This window comes from Carassius carassius, chromosome 41 (genome assembly GCF_963082965.1).
Source record: "Carassius carassius chromosome 41, fCarCar2.1, whole genome shotgun sequence".
Lineage (NCBI taxonomy): Eukaryota > Metazoa > Chordata > Actinopteri > Cypriniformes > Cyprinidae > Carassius > Carassius carassius.
Window position 1 is genome coordinate 18,071,464 of NC_081795.1, and position 22,843 is coordinate 18,094,306.

Genomic DNA, 22,843 nt, shown 5'->3' on the forward strand with positions numbered 1-22,843 from the left:
TCATAACCTGCGATGAATGTCTTTTTGCGATTACACCACAAACATACACACACACACACACACACACACACACACATATATATATATATATATATATATATATATATATATATATATATATATATACAGTATATATATATATATATTTAGAAATCAGGGGCTTTGGCAATCTCAATTGTGTGGGATGCTTTTGACAGAGCTGTATGAAACCCTTAGTAATGTGTAAATAATAAATGTGTGTTAAATCAGCCATGCTTTGGAGAAAGGGTTTGGTGCCACTCTGTCTGTCAGATGCACTGTACAGTAATGTGGTTAGTCTTGAGTGTCCTAACTGTTTTCGAGCTGTTCACATGGCCTCTTTGATTCATTTTTGGCTGAATGTTTTAACATGTTATGCTTCTTACAGATTGTTGCCTTTTGTCATTTGCAGCTAGTTTATTTATGATTAAATGGTCACATAAACAAGGAGATTACATCGATCAGCAATACTGTAATAAAAAAGAAAGGAAAATGTAAAAAAAAAAAATTGGTTTATTAGCAAAAAAAAAAAATGCTCAATACATGAGTGCCTACGCTCTCGAGAATGAACTGTTGTATGCAAATTGCCAACTTTAACTTTTATTAGAGCTTCTTTTATTATTATTATTATTATTATTATTCTTGTTATTATTATTATTTCGCTATTTTTAGCTGTTTTGTTAATCCAATTCCTGCTCTTCTCAGTTTTTGTAACTTGTTATTTTTTTTCTCTAAATATTTTGAATCTGATGTTTAATGATAATGAAGTAGTGTGGTGGTTCTCAACTGGTTTTGCTTTGCATTGGACACCAAGTGGCATAATAAATAAAGCTTGTCATACAAAGTAAACCATAATGTCTTCAAAATCAAGCATTGAAAACTGAAAACTCCAAATATAGTATTTAATGTAATCATGGTTCTGGATGTCATATAAACTGTCCATGATGGAGTCTGTCGAAATTAATTTGCTTCTACCAAGTGGCAGGTAAAGATTTGCCAAAATACCACAGAATTCTTTGCATGATTATACGCCTGCTTTGCTAGAATAATGCATTTAGCTGTAAAAACTGACCTGCAATCCATTTTTGGTTGGCAGCCATTTGAGAACCACTGGTGTAACGCGTTACTCTATAGACATATATATATCTTGGTCTGGTTACTTATGTCTGCTGGAATGTTTGGCTCAGATCAACCAACTCTGGGCTTGTTAGTAATGTCTGGGAAGGAGAGCCACTGCGCTAAAACCAGACTGCATAGCTGCAGTGCAAACTGCATTCTAAGAGTGCAGCACTGAGCCATGCATCTGTAGCAGGGAATCTGAAGGGATAAGTCTGATTTATATCATAATTTATATATATGCATGCCACATCTTACAGCTACTAATTTATGGTAAATATCTACAGCTGCATTTTCAAATAGGCTGCTTGATCTTGGTAGAAAGAAAATATGAGATATGGAATATAACATATGCTTTATATGCACCATTTTTCCTTTCTATTTTGCAGCGAGAATTTGTTCTACTGGGATGTCCAAAACCACTTGCACTCTTTTAAAATTATTGTGCTATATTCATTTGAGAATTTGTCTCACACCGATCGGCTCCCAATCAGGAACAGATTGACCTTTTGTAAAGTAGACTTACAAAATAATGGATATGTGCCTGGGTGACTCACTCACTCTCACTGCCAAGCCAAGAGAGTGTAAAGACTGCAATGTGCTCTAACACATTCCAAGACGCCCTGTCTCCCTCTAGTGGATTTTAGACTTCCAACATTTTAAAATGATCAAGATTTCCAGTAGCACTGGCTATGTTTGAAAAGGCAAATTAGTATACTGCTTACTGCATACTCCGCAGTATACACTGAATACCATCAGCGTTTTAAAAATAGTATGAAGAACAGAATGCAATATGCTTCACTTTTGTCATGAATCAAGTCTTACATTTAATAATTGGAAATTGGAAAATCAATCTCACTGTAAATGGAAATTTATGTTAGAAGCACTGCAATGTGGGGCACCACATTGTACATCATATACAGTGGTATTTTAGTATTATTGATGTACTGTTATCATATTTATTACAATTTTAAATTAGCTTTTATTTTATATTTTCAGTTTCCATCAGTGGTGCCAAGTCTGTGGTTCAGTGGAATTGAGCTACTTTTACACTTTTACTTTTACTTTTAATTTTTCAACAATAACTACACATGCTGTATACAGTATATTGAAAATTTTAGCAAATGTCAGTTGTAGTAGGAATTCCATACATTTTGAAAATCACCTATTGCATAGGCTACTGCAAATATAGTAGGCTACTAGTGGTATGCTAGCATGCTAATTCAAACTTAGCCATTCGATAAGGACATATGTAGAGTTTTAAAATGTATATTTTACGGGCGTGCGCAAGTGTTCTTTGTGCACCACATAATCTAAACAAATGAAAGATATTTTATTCCAATAAGTAAACCAAGACAACAGCCTAAATACACAACTATCAAAGCTACTGAAACACAAGCCCTGTTCAGTGCACCCAGAAGAAAAGTACATTTGAACCCTCTTCTGTATGTTCACGAGGGAACCAGCTAAATAATAGGCAACAATGTCTGAATGGCTAACATTTTACTACAGGTTTTGTGATTACTGGCTCTGATTAAGCACTTTAAATACTTATAGACGTACTTCATGTACCCTTCTCAGAAAAAAAGAACATGTACGTACAGCTTTATTCTCAAAACTTCACTTTGTACCAACATATAGGCATATTCCCTTATCATAACAACGCACCTCAGTAGTTTTTTTCTGGATTGTAAAGAATAAACAAATAAATGAATGAATATATATGCGAAATAAAGGTTTGCAAAAAATAATTGTTTGTGCTTGTTTGCTTGCTGGTGGTGGAGTCATTGACGAAACTCGTTGTTTACCAAACTTCACTTTATTATAATGAATTAGACATGACAAACGCAAATCTGTACAATATTTACATTTACAAATAAATATCCTTTACTTTCAGAAATAGCGTGAATTCGGATAAAAATGGGTGACTTTTTGAACTTGTTCAATAAAGCCCTAATTACATGAATCCTCCCTACATTAAAAACCAACATTCATAAGTTAATAATAAGAGACATTAATAAAAATAAAATGTAAAAACTGGTCGAATGACATATTTTAGCTTTAGTCTGAATATGACTCATTGACAATTGAATATTAACAGTCTGTATAAAACGATTTGGCCTCTATAACTGATGGCATGACTTGTCATTCTATGTTTAATATTACCTGTAAGACTTTATTTTTTTTGTTATTATATATTTTTTTTTTACTCATCCTCAAGACTTTCTGATGTTCCATCTTTAATAGAACACAACCTAAGAAATTTAGCTGCTCTTTTCCATATATTAAAAGCAAATGACAACATATCAAACTTCAATTGTAATGAGTTCCAAACACAAAGCTATCGTATGGACTTTTGCGTTATAGTTTTGTCTGTTTTAGAACTTCACTGACCCTGCATCTCTTAAAAATAAAAGTTCTTAATTGGCATCTATGGCTCCATGATGAAACCTTTAACACCCATGGAATCTTTCCATTACAGAAAAAAAAAGGTTCTTTAGTGGAAAAATGCTCTTCAGATTATTTAAAAAAAAAATAAGCGGTGGGAGGTTCCTTTTAAGAACTGTCCACTGAAATGTTATTTAGGGAACCAAACATAATTCTTCTATGGCATTACTAAGGGAACTCCCATTTGGAATCTTTATTTCTAAGAGTTCTGTTCCCAATCCATTTTTGTTCTTTAGAGGAGAGCATAATGAACATACTTCTAAACATCTTATTTTGTTTTCCACAAAGTAAAGAAAGTCGTACTGCTTTGGAGCTATGAGGATGAGTAAATAATGACAAAACTGTTCCTTTAAGATTGCATTGCTGTGTCCCAAAAAAGTAGTAGTATAAATCAGCCAGAAGATGGCATAGGTGTTCTCATTATACTCTGTACATACTGTACATGATATATTTCACATTTAAGACCCTGAGTAAAACTCCCACAGCGATTCTTCCACAAATCTATGTAAATCAGTATATCTTCAAAATTATATCTTCTTTTTGACAACTGAAGATCTTTGTGAATCTGTGGGTTTGCGGTTTTCTCTCCATCCCAGATTCAATGGTACTCCTGAAGACAACAAACAGCCATGAGTATCCACTCTTCTAATTTTAGTACGTGTTCACAGACACATGCTGTGTACGGAAATGCCTACTTCCATACTAAACATTACATGAAAAAAAGCAATATGTCCGAATTCATAGAATTTAAAAAAATAAAAAAATAAAAAAAAAAAAATATATATATATATATATATATATATATATATATATATATATATATATTTTTTTTTTTTTTTTTTTCAAATTCTATCAATTCAGACATATTGCTTTTTATGTAAAAGTATGGAAGAGGATTTGTGAATAGTAGCAACAACACACAGATGTTGTATATTCACATTGTATTCATACTACCCATAGTTACAAGTGAGTTATTATTATTTATTTATTTATTTATTTTTTGCTATTCTGCTATTTCTGAGAAAAATGTCTGAATTGCAAGATATAAATTCAATACTGCAAGATATAAACCTGCAATTATGAGTAAAAAGACACAATTGCAAGATATAAACATATTCTAGATTTATGTATCACAATTATACATGTTTATTTTTCACAGTTCTGTTGTGCCACAGAATGAAAAAGCTAAAAAAAAAGGTAATTGGGACTTTAATTATTTTTTATCTAACAATTCTGACTTTTTTTTCTCACAGTTGTGAGTTTATTCTAACAATAATCACATTGTGTTGTTGTTGTGCTATTCTGAGTTAATATCTCAACTTTTTTTTCTTCTGATTCTGAGAAAAAGAACAGTTAAATTAAAATTCACATGATAATGAATTGCTCAGAATTGCAAGAAAAAATAGAATTTTTTTAAAATGGTAATATATCTCAATTGTCTTTTTGAGAATTGCAAGTTTATATCTCTCCATTTTGAGTTTATATCTTGCAATTAGTACTTTTATTTTCTCAGAATAATGATATTGTCGGATAAAAAGCCATAATTACCATGTTTATTTATTTATTCATTTATTCTGTGGCAGAAATAAGCTTCCATACATGTTCAAACTATATAGAACAATAAATACGTCGTAAATACAGAGCCAAATATAAACAAAAAAATGAAGACAATCTGTGATTTTGGTTCCAGCTACAGTTTTTCCAGAACAATGTGCTCATACCTGCATGACCGAATGCACCCAGTCGAGCATCTGGTCCACGTTTGTGTAAACACCAGGACGATTTTCTCTGGCACAACCCACACCCCAGCTCACAACACCCACCAACATCCAGCGTTCAGTTATATACACCAAAGGACCGCCGCTATCGCCCTAACAGAGAGAAACAATACAAATACACTCGTTTTAACTAATGATTCACAGAAAACCATAAGACTTACCTGGCACGCGTCCACTTTTCCTGTCAGATAACCTGCACAGACCATCCTGGGAGTGACAGAAGAGCCGTACACTGTGGGACTTGAGCACTTTGCACTGTCTATCAGAGAGATCTGAGCCTTCTGTAACTTTGGAGACAAATTCCCTGCAGGAAAAAAACAACCAGATAATGTTAAAGTTTGAGGAATTAGAGTTATTTGACGGATACTGAATTTGAACAATAAGGATTCTGCTAGAGAGGAAAGAAGCCAGGAACCTTTTTCTGACATATGGCCCCAGCCGGTCACAACTAAGGGGTCTCCATCTTTAAGACCAAGACCTTGAGGTGGCAGACACACTGGCCTACGAGATTCTGAAAATAAATAAATAAATAAATAAATAGTACCATTTTGCATGACCAAAGATAACACAAAACATTGACCTTGAAGAGTTCAAGGTATGTACCGATGATAAAATTATAGCTGACACATTTTATCTAAACTAAATTATTATATTTTATCAATTAAAAATCAATAAGTGGATTTATCACAGCATTATAATATGCTGTTTACAAATTTATATTAACGCTTTATTGTTGTGAACATATTGTTTAGTTTTCTTTAGAAACTTAATGCACCGTATATATATATATAGATATATTATTATATTAATTAACTATTTACCATACAACATACAAACATATATATTTTATCTCACATAACTGTTTAAATATTCTATTATTTTATGAAATTATAATATATGATAATTCAGTAATTCAATTATATATATATATATATATATATAATTACATTAAATATAAATAATTTTGTCTTCATTAGTTTAATTAGTAGTACTTACCTTAATAATAAAATAATTAAATAAACAGATTAGTTTAGTAATAAACAATTATTACTTAGTACTTATGCTATTCATACATATAATTATATTATTATCATAGTTATAATATAAAATAATAATAATAATTATTGTTGTTGTTGTTGTTGTTGTTGTGCTAATACTAGCACAAGAAGAAGAAGAAGAAGAAGAAGAAGAAGAAGAAGAAGAAGAAGAAGAAGAAGAAGAAGAAGAAGAAATACTGATGAAAACCTTCTCTTGTGTACTGTACATATACATCTCTTCAGCACTTCCAAAAAGACTGATAAGAATGCATTTTTGTGGCCAGGTTTAAATGGAAGGCTGCTGTATCCAGTTCAAAATAAAGTAACTCAAACGTTCTGGGGTTTCGATTTGGATCATACAGTATCTAGACATCTTGAATTGTGTCGAATGGTGAGTGTTGAGTGTGCTGATGTACCTCCCACAGTAATGGGAGACTGGAGTCGTATCATGGCAATGTCGTAGTCTTTGCGTCCTGAACTGTATTCTCTGTGGACGATGATCTTGTCCACAGATGAAGCTCCAGAAGAGCCCAAATATGTGTATCCAGACACCACCTTCCATCTTATCAGAGCCTTCTTGCCCTCCCTGAAGAAAACAAGAGCAATGTGACCTTAAAAACATTAGTCAGTCAACAAACACCATGTATTAGTTATATATAGAAAAGTGTAAATGTATGCATCAGGTAAGATGCAAACAATCCAGTACTGATTACTTTTTTTTTTTTTTTTGTATGGTGAATAATGAACGACGTACAGCATACAGTTTCAAGGGAACCTCTAATTATACATTGGAGTACGCGCGTACTGTAATTTGATAACACAATAACGATAACAGAAATGTGTACTTTTTTCATTTTTAAATATAGATATTTTGAATTAAATAAGTTAATAGATTTGTGGACCACAGCTGGAATGAAATGTGTTCGAGAGCCAGAAGGTTAAACATGCATTTGCTTAGTATGAGGGTTTTGCACACGCACCCGTTGAAGCAGTGGGCCGCGGTCACGACCCAGTTTGGAGACACCAGTGACCCTCCACAGGTGTGCTTGCCGACGCTCTGCAGGCTGACCTGTCATGGCCAGTTCTCAATGATAGCGTCCTGTCCGCCTACAATCCGGTCCTGGTTTCTGGACAACCCACACTCTGCTACAAAATAAAAGAGCCAATAATATATCAAAACATAAGAAAAATAATATATGATATAAAACTTGTATGTTCAAACAAAATTGGATAATACAAATATATGTCATAAATACATGTTAACCCTAACACAGTATTTTAAACACAAACATTAAATGAAGAGTTTAACCAAATGATAGGCTACATGTCAGCGGTTGTGTTCTTATTCTCTTTTTTTTAAACATTTTAAATTGCTCAGTCCATATGACTGATTGTGTTATTGAACACATTTGATGTTCTATTGCTAGTTTTGTGCTTGTTGTAATTATCCATTTGTTTTATTATTGAATATGTCCTATTTAGCTGTTGGATTAGGAGTCCACAGTTACCTGAGCATGTTAACGTGACGACTGCTCCCTGACTGCATAACTTACTGAGAAAGAGAGAGAAAGAGAATGTGAGAAAGCTTAAAACCAAAACTAATAATGGGCAACCCCCCAAAATACTTTCAAATTAACTTAATTCATGCTTAACATTTGACAACCAGGACAATGGCAAGTACTTTTGTCTAATTTGGACACAACATATTTATTGTTTCATCATTTAAAAACCTTCTTTTTCCGAAATGTTATGCTTTCAAGGCCACTGTATGTACAAAGTTACAGTGTGTAAATCTACTCACAGATCTGATACGGTCAGATTAGATGAGCCCACCATACAGAAAGACATCTTCAGATCAGATGGCAAAACACCCACTTGAACTGTGCTGAAAGTGGGTTTACTGAAAACAGGAGGAAAAATGCAATTAAATGAAATTGAGATCAAATGATCAGCTGGATTCTTACATTTATTTAGCAGTCTAAAATGTTTACAGAAGTAATGAATCCAAAACTGGGTTATTATAGTTAACTGAAACTGGAACCTCAAATAAACTTTTGTTACATGACATAAAATAAACTTTAACAGAAACAAAATGTTAATAAGGTTATTTTATTCCAGCTGGTTGCAAAGGCATTTAACATGACATACTGAAATAATAATCATAATAATAATAGTAATAATGATGATGACATAGACAATAAAAACAACAACAAAATTACTAAAACATTAACTTAAATTAAAATTAATAATAATATAATATATATATATATATATATATATATATATATATATATATATATATATATATATATTTCCTAAATATTATTAAAACCTAAACTAAAATAACAGTAATCCAAGGCTTGTTATTCTTATTTCATTTTCTAAATCAAATAGTTGTGCAAACTTTCAGCATTGATATATTTCCTGTCGAAACAGGAAGTTTTTAAGTGTGCAATGACACTATGATTTGTGGGCCAAAACTCACTCTGAGAGACCCAGCTGCTGGCATGCAGTTTCAGCATGTTGTTGGGTGAAACTGTCTGCACATACACTTTTCCATTTATTACCATCAGGGCTGAATATCTGGAGCACATTATTGGTTGAGATCAGCCGTACTGTGGAGAAAGAGAACATTGCCGTTTTAAAATTCAGAGGGTGCGGTTGGGGATTTTGTCTTGTTTGTCCTTAAACAGGACATACAGGTTCTAGCAGTACTGACTGCACACATGCTTTTGAGCAGGTATGTGTGGGAGCGTGTGTGTGGGCGTGTGTGTGTGTGTGTGTGTGTGTGTGTGTGTGTGTGTGTGTGCTTACAGGGGAAGGTGGAGTTGGCTTCAAACTTTGTGACGCAGGCTGACTCGTCCTCCGCTCCACTGCAGTCCTCCTTCCCATCACAGGCCTTCTCTAGCGGAATGAACTTCACCGACGTGGAGCAAAAATAATACTTGCTCTCGATCAACTGCTTGACTTTGTCATGAAGAGGAGTAACAATAGCATTTGTTATTTAAATAATCAGCATTGAGGTTAAATGAATCATTCTGTTTATGACTAAATAACTAATGAGAAGTTCAGACTTGTCAGTTTGTGACTAATTGTTATTGTAAAAAGTAAATGTGTGAAAGGTCATAAACAGAAAATAGCAAGTCAGTTTCGCCGACCCACATTAAAAACAAACACTGAAGGAAGCCTGCGTCTCAGGTGTTCTCGGGACATGGTTTTTTTATTAATTTTTTTTTTATCAAGTAAGGGCAATTTATAATAAAATATATATATATATATATATATATATATATATATATATATATATATATATATATATATATAATAAATTTATTACAACTAGTAATTACTTTAAATGTAAGCTTTTGTACGTGGGTGGTGTTGGCGCAGTGGATAATACATATTATTTTGGTGTGAGAGACCCAGGTTCACTTTTTTTTTTTTTTTTTAATTGACTTATTTAGATTTTTAATCTAAATAAGTAGAATTGCAAAATTTGAAGCTAAACAGAATGGTTTGACTATATTTTTGTGAAACTATACATAATAATAACAAAAAAGTTCCTGTAGCTCAAGTTAAAGTAGAGCATTGCGTTAGCAACACAAGGTTGTGGGTTCGATTCCCAGGGAACACATGTTAGGTAAAAAATGTTAGCCTGAATGCACTGTAAGTTGCTTTGGATAAAAGCGTCTGCTAAATGCGTAAATATATATCTACATTTTATTATTATTATTTTGCTATGTATTACAGTTTGCATATTTAAAATTGTATACATTTATACAATGAATTGCGGGTTTTAGATGTTTTCAATTTATACAAGTTATATGATGAATTCATTACCATTTTCATGCTTAAATTGTTATAAAATTGTGTGACAGTTATCACAATAAAGTTTTAAATAAATACAGTTATACATACACAGTTTTTACACAATACAGTTTTTAAATAAAGTAAATGAATGTGTACTAAGTATCAACTGAAATGTCCATGACTATTTTAAATATTATTCATGATTTAATAATACAAACTTAAATTTTATACATTTATACTATGCATTACAGTTTCCAGGCTTTAAATGTAACAGATTTATACTGGAGCATTTCTGTTTTCAATTTTATGAATTGTACAATTTATTTTAAGTCTATCATTCAATTTTCATGCATGATAGCTTTTATATTTTTGCTGCTACATAAATTGTGCAAGTGTTTTACTGATAAATTGTGATAAATAGCCCATTCAATGACATACAGTCTAACAACATTACATGTTTGTTCAGCTAACTTTATCAGTGAAAATATCCAGTAACTTAAGTAGCCAAGTCTTTAGGTTACATAATAGGTTAATAAACTTGCCCTGAGAAATATTCACAGGAGTGAAAGCAAGACGACTAGCCTCGGCCTCCATCATTATCATAATCATGTGCGTTCAAATGAAATCCAGACGGGGTTAAAATGACCTAGAACTTACTGAAGAACGCAGCCACTGCCACAATGGCCAGTACGACCACCACTATCAGGACAGTAATGATGATCTTTTTCCTGTTTGGTCTTTTCTTTTTCTGAGTCTTTGGAGCCGTCATTGGTTTTCTGTGTTTTCCGGGCTGAGGCACTGAAGGAGAATATTAATATGAAGTTGAAATCAATGCAGTGTGGTTTCTCTATGGTTTCTTTCTGGCAATACACCCACTTGAATCATGCGTTTTACAACAGAGGGTATTTACTGGACTGATAAATCATGTGATACATTAGACCAGCTAACCCAGATACTGTACCTTGTTGTGGTGGTGGGTTTAAGGGTCTGGTGTTCTCTTCAGGAACCTGAAATTTAGTCTGAGAATTGGAATGAGGAAGAGAAAAGAGGAAAGGGAACATGAGAGGTTGTTATTTCTTTCACACACGTACGCATGAATCTTTGTTACTGAGTTGTAGTTTTCATATCGCTTTCAATGTGTCATGAGGGATTTTTTTCCCAATAGCTCACGAAATCTCTCTCACTTCCTTGTAAACCATCCTACTCAGCATAAACATGTAGGCCGCAGCAAGAAATAAACAGTAGCTGCAAGCCCCGCTATGCCCCGCCTTTCTGAAACGCACAGATTTTTACAAAGCTCATCGTTCTAAAAAAGCGAGGTGTGCTCTGATTGGCCAGCTATCCAGTGCATTGTGATTGGCTGAATGCCTCAAGCGTGTGATAGAAATGTTACTCTACTTAACAAACTGTGATGCCGTCTCCCAGGAGGACGAGACAGCTGCTCTGCTCATGCACATCCCATCAAAGGTTCTCTTTTAGCACTGATTTCTAGCTGTGTTCTCTTTTGAAAGGTACAAAGTAGTTTTGCTTTCAGAACAAATCACACAGCGACTCCACAACATGGCGGCAATAGCAAGAATAATAGTAAAATAGTTCTTTCTTTGCATTAACATTTGAGCAGCGTTATCCAATTTTCCCACTTTGTGATGTAGACTTGTGGGGGCGTGTTAGAACGAGGCATTATAGGAGAACATGGTTGACTCTTGAGCATGTGACATTCCAAAGAGAAAGAAAAAATTTTAATTGCATCGTATGACCCCTTTAACAGAAATGTTATGATTCAAATTACATAAATGATCTCAATTACAGTTTATCTTTATAGCAGCCTATAACTTATGGCACTCTTTCTAATGAGCCTCTAAACAACGTCATTGGGAGTCACAAACTGATTAGCCACAGGTCAGTTTCACTAATAAGCTCCATGAACTGAGGTCAAGAATGGGGTGTGATATGATCTGAATTTCTGATGCTTGTATCTGTGCATGTGTACAACAAGTTAGAGCTGTATGGCTGATTTCTTACATGATGGAATTTGTATTGACAAGCATTCAGACTAAAGACTTAGTTTTGGGGTGTGTTTTTTTTCTCCTCTTATTAATTTATCAACCACAATTTTAATTTATGCAATTAGCAGACATTTTTACCCAAACTGACTTACAGTGCATTCAAGCTATACATTTTTCACCAGTATGTGTGCAATATGCAATGCTAATGAGATGACAGACCTTAGACACACAATGAGATGGCACACCTTAAACATACATTTATCAATAATAGCTACAAGCATTTTCAAACAATATACACAGAACACTGTGTAAGGTCCGTCTAATTGTCCCAACGACAGAATACAATGTCATGGGAGAAGGTGTAATGTTTGTACAGTAGGTGTTATACTTGAACTAGATTTATCATAATTTAGAATCAAATTTATTCTAGCTCCATGTTTAAGCATGGCTCCAGTTTTAAGTGATCATTAAACTTAAAGGGGAAGTTCACCCAAAAATGAATCATTTACTTACCCTCATGTCGTTCCAAACCTGTATATAAGTTGCTGTCTTATTTTGAACATAAAAGAAGATATTTTGAAGATTGCTGGTAATCAAACAAGTTGGTGGTAGGAAAATAAATACTAAGTCAATGGCACCCACCAACTGTTTGATTACCAGCAATATACAAAATATGTTTTATGCTTAGCATAAGTAATCAACTCATACAGGTTTGGAACGACATGAGGGTGAGTAAATGATGACAGAGTTTTCATGTTTGGATGAACTATCCTTTTAAGCTGTATTTCTAATTAAGAAATTAGTTAATTATCTTAATTTAGATATTTGATTATTCTGGATATTCCATGCTTTCAATTATTCATTCATTAGGGTTCTATATTTATTAAAAGGATGAACAGTGACCTATCCTGGATGCAGATTCGCAGTAATACCAGACTCTACTTAAATCTTCCAATTAGGTGCAAAAAAATAAAAAACCTTTTGGTTTGTCAGTATTCCTTGATCCAAGGGTAACACCTAGTCTGAGAGGGGAAAATATTCTCACGGACCCTGAGGGAGACACACCTCTGACAGCAGAACAGAATTCTTCAAAAGGTTTTCAATCTTTTTTATAATATAAATGACTACTGTGAAATTGAGACCATTCTTAAGATATAATAACCTCAATATGTAAGTATAGTAACTTAGTTCTTGACACTTCTAAATCAGCTTTCAATGACCAGGGCATTATGGCCAGGAGGGAAGGAGGGGGCTTGATGATGCGTGGAAGGACAGTTGAGCAAATGGTTTTCTTCGAGATATTTTCTTCAGATTTGAAAGTTTATTGTTTTGTTGCATGGCATCTGTTTTGTGGGAGTTATCATTTTGGGTCAACAACTCCACAACCACAAACAATGTGCAGTGTTCACAGTTTTCTTGTGTTGTAATGCATTTATTTTTATTAATTAATTAATCAAAATTCACCCATAATTAATTATAGAATTATGTTAACCAGCCTGATCTTACGGCAATTCGTACATATTTTATATAAAAAAAAGCCAAAGCAGATTAGTTACACATGCCAACCCAAATATTTCCTTTCAAACTGCAACCAAGCATTTGTTATCAACGTCTCAGTTTTTGAAGTTAAAACTTCAGGAATACTAACCTCACATCCACCTTACTTCAGAAACCAAACCTATTCAAATGACTGAAATGCAAAGTAGGGATTTTTGAACCAACATGTATATTTCACGTGGAGTCACCATAAAGCACAAAATAGTTTACAATAGCCTATCACATCCACAAGTTATGGCTATATATGGCTGTATATTCCTGTGCCACATATTCAGGTTATTGTATTGCTAGTTCAAAAGATGCACCCAAACCAACTTAACCAATGCAAAAAACATTTCAACGTCACTTCCTGTTTGTTGTTGGCGGCTGTACTGCGTTTGAGCTCCGTCACTATATTCTTTTCATTGACTATTTCTAACTTAAAAATCAATTTTATACATCATCGTTTCCGTTTATATAACGTGTGAATATATCCTCTATTGTATTCTACAACAAAAACAATCAGAGCACCTCGCTATTACTAGTTTTATTTTGATCTCCCGGGTCCGCTATTAGCTTTTAGCCCGTTAGCATCAGCAAGCGTGGTTGCTGCTAACTGCGCTTACATTGCTAATACTCTATTCACACACATTACCACTGCTGTACTCACTGTTACTTGCTTTAATGGCGGATGAATGTCTCCACTCTGTGCAGCTCGAGCTCGAGGCCGTGGGGAAGCAGATTCGCGACCTGGAGGAAAGGCAGGCCCAGCTGAGAGAGCGGAGAGCCGCGCTGGAATCATCCCGGGCTGACGCTCACAAGTCCGGGGTAAGTATACAGCGTGTTGCTAACAGTCCCACCACGTCTACTCCGTGTGTTTCTCTGCACAGGCCCGGTGCACCCAGGACGCGATCTTCCCAGATGTCCTTCACTGCGACGCCGGGACACCACAGACCCTGGGTGCATCCACAGCGGAGGACGCGAGCCGGGTCCCGGGCGACGACTTCTCCCCCTCCTGCCTTCGACATCTCCATCCGGAACCGCTTCGCTCCCCTCCACGACACAGGACGCGACACTGTGATCATCGGAGACTACGTCGTCCGACACATAAGTGCTACGTTAGCCGAAGGTAAAGTGCACACTCAGTGGTTTGCCTGGTGCTCGTGTTCTCGATGTTTCTGCGCAGATACCGGCGATCCTGAAGGCCGAGGAAAGCTCCATAGCGGTCGTGCTTCATGCCGGGGTTAACGACACCGCGCTGCGGCAGACGGAGACGCTGAAGAGGGACTTCAGGAGCCTGATCGAGACGGTTCGCAGCACGACGCCCGCAGCGACGATCGTCGCGTCAGGACCACTGCCCACGTATCGGCGAGGACACGAAAGGTTCAGTAGACTTTTTGCTTTAAATGAATGGTTGTTGTCATGGTGTAAAGAACAAAAACTGCTATTTGTTAATAACTGGAATCTTTTCTGGGAGCGTACTAGGCTGTTTCGCGCTGATGGATTACACCCCAGCAGAGTCGGAGCGGAGCTGCTCTCTGACAACATCTCCAGGACACTTCGCTCCATGTGACTAGTAAGACAATTCTCAAATAACTATTATGATGACTTTTGTTCCACCCGCTTAAATGATAAAAGTACTTGCGCTGTAAAAACTATTAAGATTGTGTCTGTTCCCCGAATAGTGAGGTCAAAATATAATGTAGGATCTAGAAAAAATCTTATCGTAATTAAACCAGAAAAATGTAAAGTAAATGAACAAAAACAATTTTTAAAGTGTGGGCTCATAAATATTAGATCACTCACACCCAAAGCAGTTATTGTAAATGAAATGATCACAGATAATAGTTTTGATGTACTCTGCTTGACTGAAACCTGGCTAAAACCAAATGATTATTTTGGTCTAAATGAGTCTACTCCACCAAACTACTGTTATAAGCATGAGCCCCGTCAGACTGGTCGTGGAGGAGGTGTTGCAACAATATATAGTGATATTCTCAATGTTACCCAGAAAACAGGATACAGGTTTAACTCTTTTGAAATACTTCCGCTAAATGTTACACTGTCAGACATGCAAAAGAAATCTAATGTATCTCTTGCTCTGGCTACTGTGTATAGACCACCAGGGCCGTATACAGAATTCCTAAAAGAATTTGCAGATTTCCTCTCAGACCTTCTAGTTACAGTTGATAAGGCGCTAATCATGGGAGATTTTAATATTCACGTTGATAATGCAAATGATACATTAGGACTTGCGTTTACTGACCTAATAAACTCCTTTGGAGTCAAGAAAAATGTCACCGGGCCCACTCATCGTTTTAATCATACACTAGATTTAATTATATCGCATGGAATCGATCTTACTGCTATAGATAATGTACCCCAAAGTGACAACAACATGTTTATTAGATCCTGTACACACTAAATTACTAAAAGAGCTGTTACCTGTAGCCGAAGAACCGCTTCTCAATATCATTAACTCGTCGTTATCTTTAGGTCACGTCCCAAAACCATTCAAGCTGGCGGTTATCAAGCCTCTTATTAAGAAACCAAAACTAGATCCTAGTGTACTGGCAAATTATAGGCCTATTTCAAATCTTCCATTTATGTCTAAAATTTTAGAAAAAGTTGTGTCTGCTCAATTGAGCACCTTCCTGCATAAAAATGATCTGTATGAAGAATTTCAGTCGGGTTTTAGGCCCCACCATAGCACAGAAACTGCACTTGTTAAAATTACAAATGACCTGCTCCTTGCGTCAGATCAAGGCTGCATCTCATTTCTAGTCTTACTTGATCTTAGTGCTGCTTTCGACACCATAGATCATGACATACTCATAGATCGATTACAAAACTATACAGGTATTCAAGGGCAGGCTCTAAGATGGTTTAGATCCTACTTGCCGATCGCTACCATTTTGTTTACTTAAATGGGGTGTCATCTCATTTATCATCAGTAAAATATGGAGTGCCACAAGGATCCGTCCTAGGTCCCCTTCTATTTTCAATATACATGTTGCCCCTTGGTAATATTATTAGAAAATACGGAATTAGCTTCCACTGTTATGCTGATGATACTCAGCTATATATCTCAACGAGACCAGATGAAACTTCCCAATTATCTAAGCTAACAGAGTGTGTTAAAAATGTAAAAGATTGGATGACAAATAATTTTCTCCAATTAAATTCGGATAAGACAGAGATATTAATTATTGGACCAAAAAACACTACACAGAATCTTGTAGATTACAATCTGCAACTAGACGGATGTACTGTTACTTCCTCTACAGTCAAAAATCTGGGTGTTATATTAGACAGCAATTTGTCTTTTGAAAATCATATTTCCAATGTTACAAAAACTGCATTCTTCCATCTTAGAAACATTGCCAAGCTACGAAACATGTTATCTGTTTCTGATGCAGAAAAGCTAGTTCATGCATTCATGACCTCTAGACTGGACTATTGTAATGCACTTCTAGGTGGTTGTCCTGCATCTTCAATAAACAAGCTACAGGTAGTCCAAAATGCAGCAGCTAGAGTCCTTACGAGGTCAAGAAAATATGATCATATTACCCCAATTTTACAGTCTCTGCACTGGCTACCTATTAAGTTCCGAATCAGTTACAAATTATCATTACTTACCTATAAGGCCCTAAATGGTCTAGCTCCTGCGTACCTAACTAGCCTTCTACCACGTTACAACCCATCACGCTCCCTAAGGTCACAAAACGCTGGACTTTTGGTAGTTCCTAGGATAGCAAAGTCCACTAAAGGAGGTAGAACTTTCTCACATTTGGCTCCCAAACTCTGGAATAGCCTTCCTGATAATGTTCGGGGTTCAGACACACTCTCTCTGTTTAAATCTAGATTAAAAACACATCTCTTTCGCCAAGCATATGAAAAATGTATCTTTTAAATTGTGAGTGTAGTTGCATCTGATCAAATGTGCATTTTTATTCTTTAGCTTGTGTTAAACTAATTTTACTTTGTTGGAACATCAGCTATGCTAATGATGTCTCTATTTTGTTTCTATGTTTTGCCACGGGATTTACATCCCGTGGTAACTAGGATTTACACAAGCTCCAGTCTGGATCCAGAACACCTGAGAAGAGATGATGCTGACCCTCAGAGGACCCCAGATGATCCTAACCTTGAATCAACAACAGAACTAAATAATTATTGCTACATGTGTGACTGCATCATATGATAACTATTAATTAATAATATTGATAGTTCATCGTCTAGCTGACTACGTCTTGTATTATTATTATTTTTTTTTTATTTTTTCTAAAATCCTGTCAAACGTGCACAAACTACTAGCTACTACTAAATATTGTAGAAACATAATTTTCTGTAAAGTTGCTTTGTAACGATTTGTATTGTAAAAAGCGCTATACAAATAAACTTGAATTGAATTGAACATTTAATCTATTTATTATTATTATTTTTTTTATATGTGTTTTATAATTACTAATAAACAGCCAATATGCTAGTAATATCCATGCCGGTTAATAGTACTCCTTAAAATAAAAATGTTCAGAGTTTATATTGACTAACTTACATTTTAGAGACAAACAGTCAATAAAACCAATAAAAATTATTTAAAATGTGTTTAAATGTGTACTGTGTTAAACTAACTGAGACCTGTTATAGCACTTATATATCATTGCTCTTTTTGTTGTTTTTGATTGCTTCCACTGTCCTCATCTGTAAGTTGCTTTGGATAAAAGTGTCTGCTAAATGAATAAATGTAATGTAAATGTAAAAATATTTTCAAACGCAGCAAAATTCTATGTTGCCCCGTAGTATTTTATTTTTTATTTTTTTCTGAATGGCTTAAGTGAATAATTCAATGACCCGTAAGACTTTTACGTGTTTTGTTCTTTGAATTAAAAAATAAGACAATTACTTACCACCTACTGTCCTAACAATGTAACCTGCAGAAGAGTCTGCGAAAAATCCCCATCACTAACAAACAGACTAGTAGTCTGAATACTACAGAGTATCCTAGTAGGTGAAAACAGTATGTGAAAATAGTACTGTGTCCAAAAATTATAAAAGAGCATGAAAAAAAGTTATTTCTGGTGAGATTCTGAAGTGCACAGCTGATTTTTACTATCACATAAGGCAACAGGAGATAAGTTGTGAAGCGATGCAGCTGACAATGTAAGTCATCACATGATAATGACAACATGACGGATGTAGCACGTCAATTCAAGTGCAACATATAGGCTAGATTTTAATGAACCATGGACATTTTAATAACAATTGCTTTTAATAATAAATCTGCTGTCCATATGATAGTAAATCTGCTGGTCAGATTAGTTTGGCATGACATAAAGGTAAGTACATGATGATAGAATTATGAAAGAATTATCAGCATTAAAGCAAATTCCTCCAAGTCCAAGTATCTTTTACCGCACAATTCTCAACAGATCCATATCATCCAAAAGTTAATTATCTTTTTCAAAATAGCGCAACAACACAGACTACACTTGTCAACCTAGTGATCTACAGCTCTGTACAGTAATGTCCTGCTTATGACTGCACAGAAAAACTTTCTTTGAGTAGAAAAAAATCAGTTCACACTCACCCTTATGGTTATATCACTGCTGTCGATACGTTCCTGCAATTTGCCGGTCGTACAGACCACAGTAGACTGGGCAGTAGAAACCACAGAAGCCACTTCGATGCCAGAAGAAGACACCTTCCTTTAATCTTGTTTTTCTACACTATGCTTCTTTTACTGTAACTCTTTCCTTGTCTTGTCTTTCACTTAATTACTGCTACCTGATCGGCCCTAATGCTGTTTCAAACTCACCACGCTGAAAGACACTGCCTTTTGATTAATTCCTCCTTTCCAGCCTTTGTCTTGTGCAGATTCGTTCGTGGTTTCCCTGCTCCTGATCAAAACTCTCACCTATGTAAGAGGATACCTCCGCCCATCTCACCTAGGTACATTGCTCCTCCCTGCTGCATTCACTTCCTCAGTGGGACGGGGCCAAATCTTGTGTGTGGTTGAGAAAGATTACAAATTAATCTGGGTTCAGGGCTGCTGTCTGCACCGTTTTTGAAGCAGGAAATAGCTCTCAATTTCCCGGATCTTCTTTCAAAGAGATTTTGGTGGCTATGACTAGTAGTTTATCATTGCAATTATGCTGTATTTAAATTATTTGAATGAGCACAGCTCATAAAATTAGTTATTAATGTGGATCAGGAATCTCCGGGTTTTTCACATTGAAACAACTGAACATATCATTCATGCTGTTGTATCATTGCTCATGTCTCAATAACTCTTCTACCATTGTGACCTCTTTCTTAAAAAAGATTATGAGCTTTATATTGAAAAATTCTTTTTTTTTTTTTTTTTTTTTTTATATTTGATTTGCTTCATTTAACTTTGCTCGCTTCACTCATTTATTTCACTTCACTTCTGAAAATTCTACCTGTCAGAGTACAGTTTATGACTGTGAAATTATTTTCACATTTGATTCAATCAGATTCAGTTTTGTTTGGTTCACTTTACTTTAGTCCTGAAGTGAAGAAAAAATTATTTCTAAAAATAAAGTCCATGTCTGTAAGAGCATATTCACATTTCATTTGATTTAAGTTCACTTTTCATTTAGATTGATTAGATTGGATTTGGTTCATTTCACTCACTTCACTACTGAAAATGCTAAATTTATGACCATTTCCTCATTTGATTTGATAGTTTAGTTTATTTGGGGTTCATTTCACTTTAATTTACTTCAATTATGACTGTGAAGTCATATTCACATTTGATTTGATTAAATTAGGTTTACTTAACTTCAATTTCATAAATGCTATCTGACAGAGTAGTTTATAATTGTGAATCCAGATTCACACTTAATTCAGTTCATTTGTTTATGTTGACATTTGATTTGATTAAATAAGGTTTACTTTACTTCAATTTCATAAATGCTACCTGACAGAGTAGTTTATAATTGTGAATCCAGATTCACACTTAATTCAGTTCATTTGTTTATGTTGACATTTGATTTGATTAAATAAGGTTTACTTTACTTCAATTTCATAAATGCTACCTGACAGAGTAGTTTATAATTGTGAATCCAGATTCACACTTAATTCAGTTCATTTGTTTATGTTGACATTTGATTTGATTAAATAAGGTTTACTTTACTTCAATTTCATAAATGATACCTGACAGAGTAGTTTATAACTGTGAATCCAAATTCAAACTTAATTCAGTTCAGTTGTTTATGTTTCCATTTGATTTGATTAAATTAAGTTTACTTAACTTTATTCAATTTCATAAATGATACCTAACAGAGTAGTTTATAACTGTGAATCCAGATTCATACTTAATTCAGTTAAGTTGTTTATGTTTCCATTTCATTTGATTTGATTCAATCATTAATTTCACTTATGCACATTGAGGCTTATACTATTTCCTTTTAGAAGTAAAGTTACTCACCATGACTTAAGAATTTGCCTCAAATTCACATTTACCTCATAATGCCATAAACCCAATACTCACGTCATGAATTCAACTTCAGGGTATATAAATAGAAACAATCTCTCACCTCATTTTCTAAACTCTGTAAACTTTGCTATAGTTCAAAGGTAAACACACAATAAACCATTATATAATCAAGTGAACCAGATCCATAATCAGTTCACCATGGTGCTCTGTTATCACTTTTATTTCTTTCTTTAAAAAGAGAGAGGACTCGAGTGAGATGTAGAGAACACGTTTTCTGTTAAAGTTCTCAGTGGGAGAGTGGTCATGTTTCTGTTAAGGGTCAGGTCAGAGTGACCTCTTCTTGATAAGTATGACCCCATGATACTGGTCTTGTATTAGGAAACTGTGTGTAATGAACTCCAATGACAAGACCTTTGTTTAACATATACTGACTAGCCATGACCAGAGCTGTTTACTTGCTAAACATGTTGTTGAGACTGCCATCGTTACAAAGTAAGTCGCTCAGCTACTGTTATGATGCAGATATACTAAAGTGTCATGTGAATCAGTGACTCACATTGTTTTTGTATTTCAAATCACTTTGTAACTGAGCAAGAATGTGAAAAACAAAGCCAATGCCATCAGTGCTGGTTATGAGGTTGAACTGTTTTAGAGGAATAAATCATATTTATAACCTCATATCTGATATACAGAAAAAAAAATGCCCTTAACATTACTGGAATATTGTACAATATTAATAGAAAAAGAAGAAATATGTCCATAGATCTGTTGCATCATTACAGTAAAACCAAAACTAAATAGGTTGTAAATCTACAGAAGAATGTCAATGTTTTGGAACAAATTCTTTACACAAACACTAGATAAGGTTATAAGGGACTTCTTATATTGTCATGTATTAGAAACACAATTTTTTCTTCGTTGTTTTCAGCTAAATTATATTTTTAAACTTCCTGCTATGCTAAGAAAACACTCACACCCTGCCTGTTACAAATACACAAAAGAACTTAAAGCCTACAGTAAATGTAATTGAATTAACTTTAATTATTATGATTTTGCTATTAATCACATAGCAATTTTTTTTTTTCTCTAATATCCCAGAATCCCATATGCAGGGAAATGGGCTTAGATTACAGCACTGACCAGGATATTACACAAAGCTAGTGTGGAATCAAGTATCTGTCTATAGATGTGTTGAATCATTTCAGCTAAACCAAAGTAAAATAGGATGTGAATCTCTACTCACATAAATAATTACAGAAGGTCACATATGAGTCTTAGATTAAATGTTTCAATTAAATCAAAAGATAGGCACTTCATAAATTGTAAGAAATAATCAGGTTTAATTGCAAATTATATTATATTATATTATATTATATTATATTATATTATATTATATTATATTATATTATATTATATTATATTATATTATATTATATTATATTATATTATATTATATTATATTATATTATGTACAAGTTTCATGTGTCTCATGTTAATCCAGTCTCATCACTACAACAATCAAATCTTTTTTTTAAATAATTTATAAAATAATGTAACATTTCATGTCAAAATGTGTTAATGGATTGATTTATTTTTTAATTTTTTATAAGTAATTATTATCATATTAATACA

General features: G+C 34.3%; 1 protein-coding gene across 1 annotated transcript; it reads right to left on the bottom strand.

Moving 5' to 3' along the window:
• Positions 1–3,328: 3,328 nt before the first annotated feature.
• On the bottom strand, positions 3,329–19,676 carry LOC132123300 (transmembrane protease serine 4-like). The gene is given in 13 exon segments (XM_059533854.1): positions 3,329–4,192; positions 5,304–5,453; positions 5,522–5,664; positions 5,776–5,871; positions 6,814–6,983; positions 7,378–7,543; positions 7,906–7,949; positions 8,199–8,297; positions 8,883–9,012; positions 9,212–9,364; positions 10,865–11,005; positions 11,169–11,226; positions 19,340–19,676. Coding segments are annotated over 11 exon segments (1,275 nt in total). The 5' UTR covers positions 10,977–11,005; positions 11,169–11,226; positions 19,340–19,676; the 3' UTR covers positions 3,329–4,180.
• Between the last annotated feature and the right edge of the window lie 3,167 nt (positions 19,677–22,843).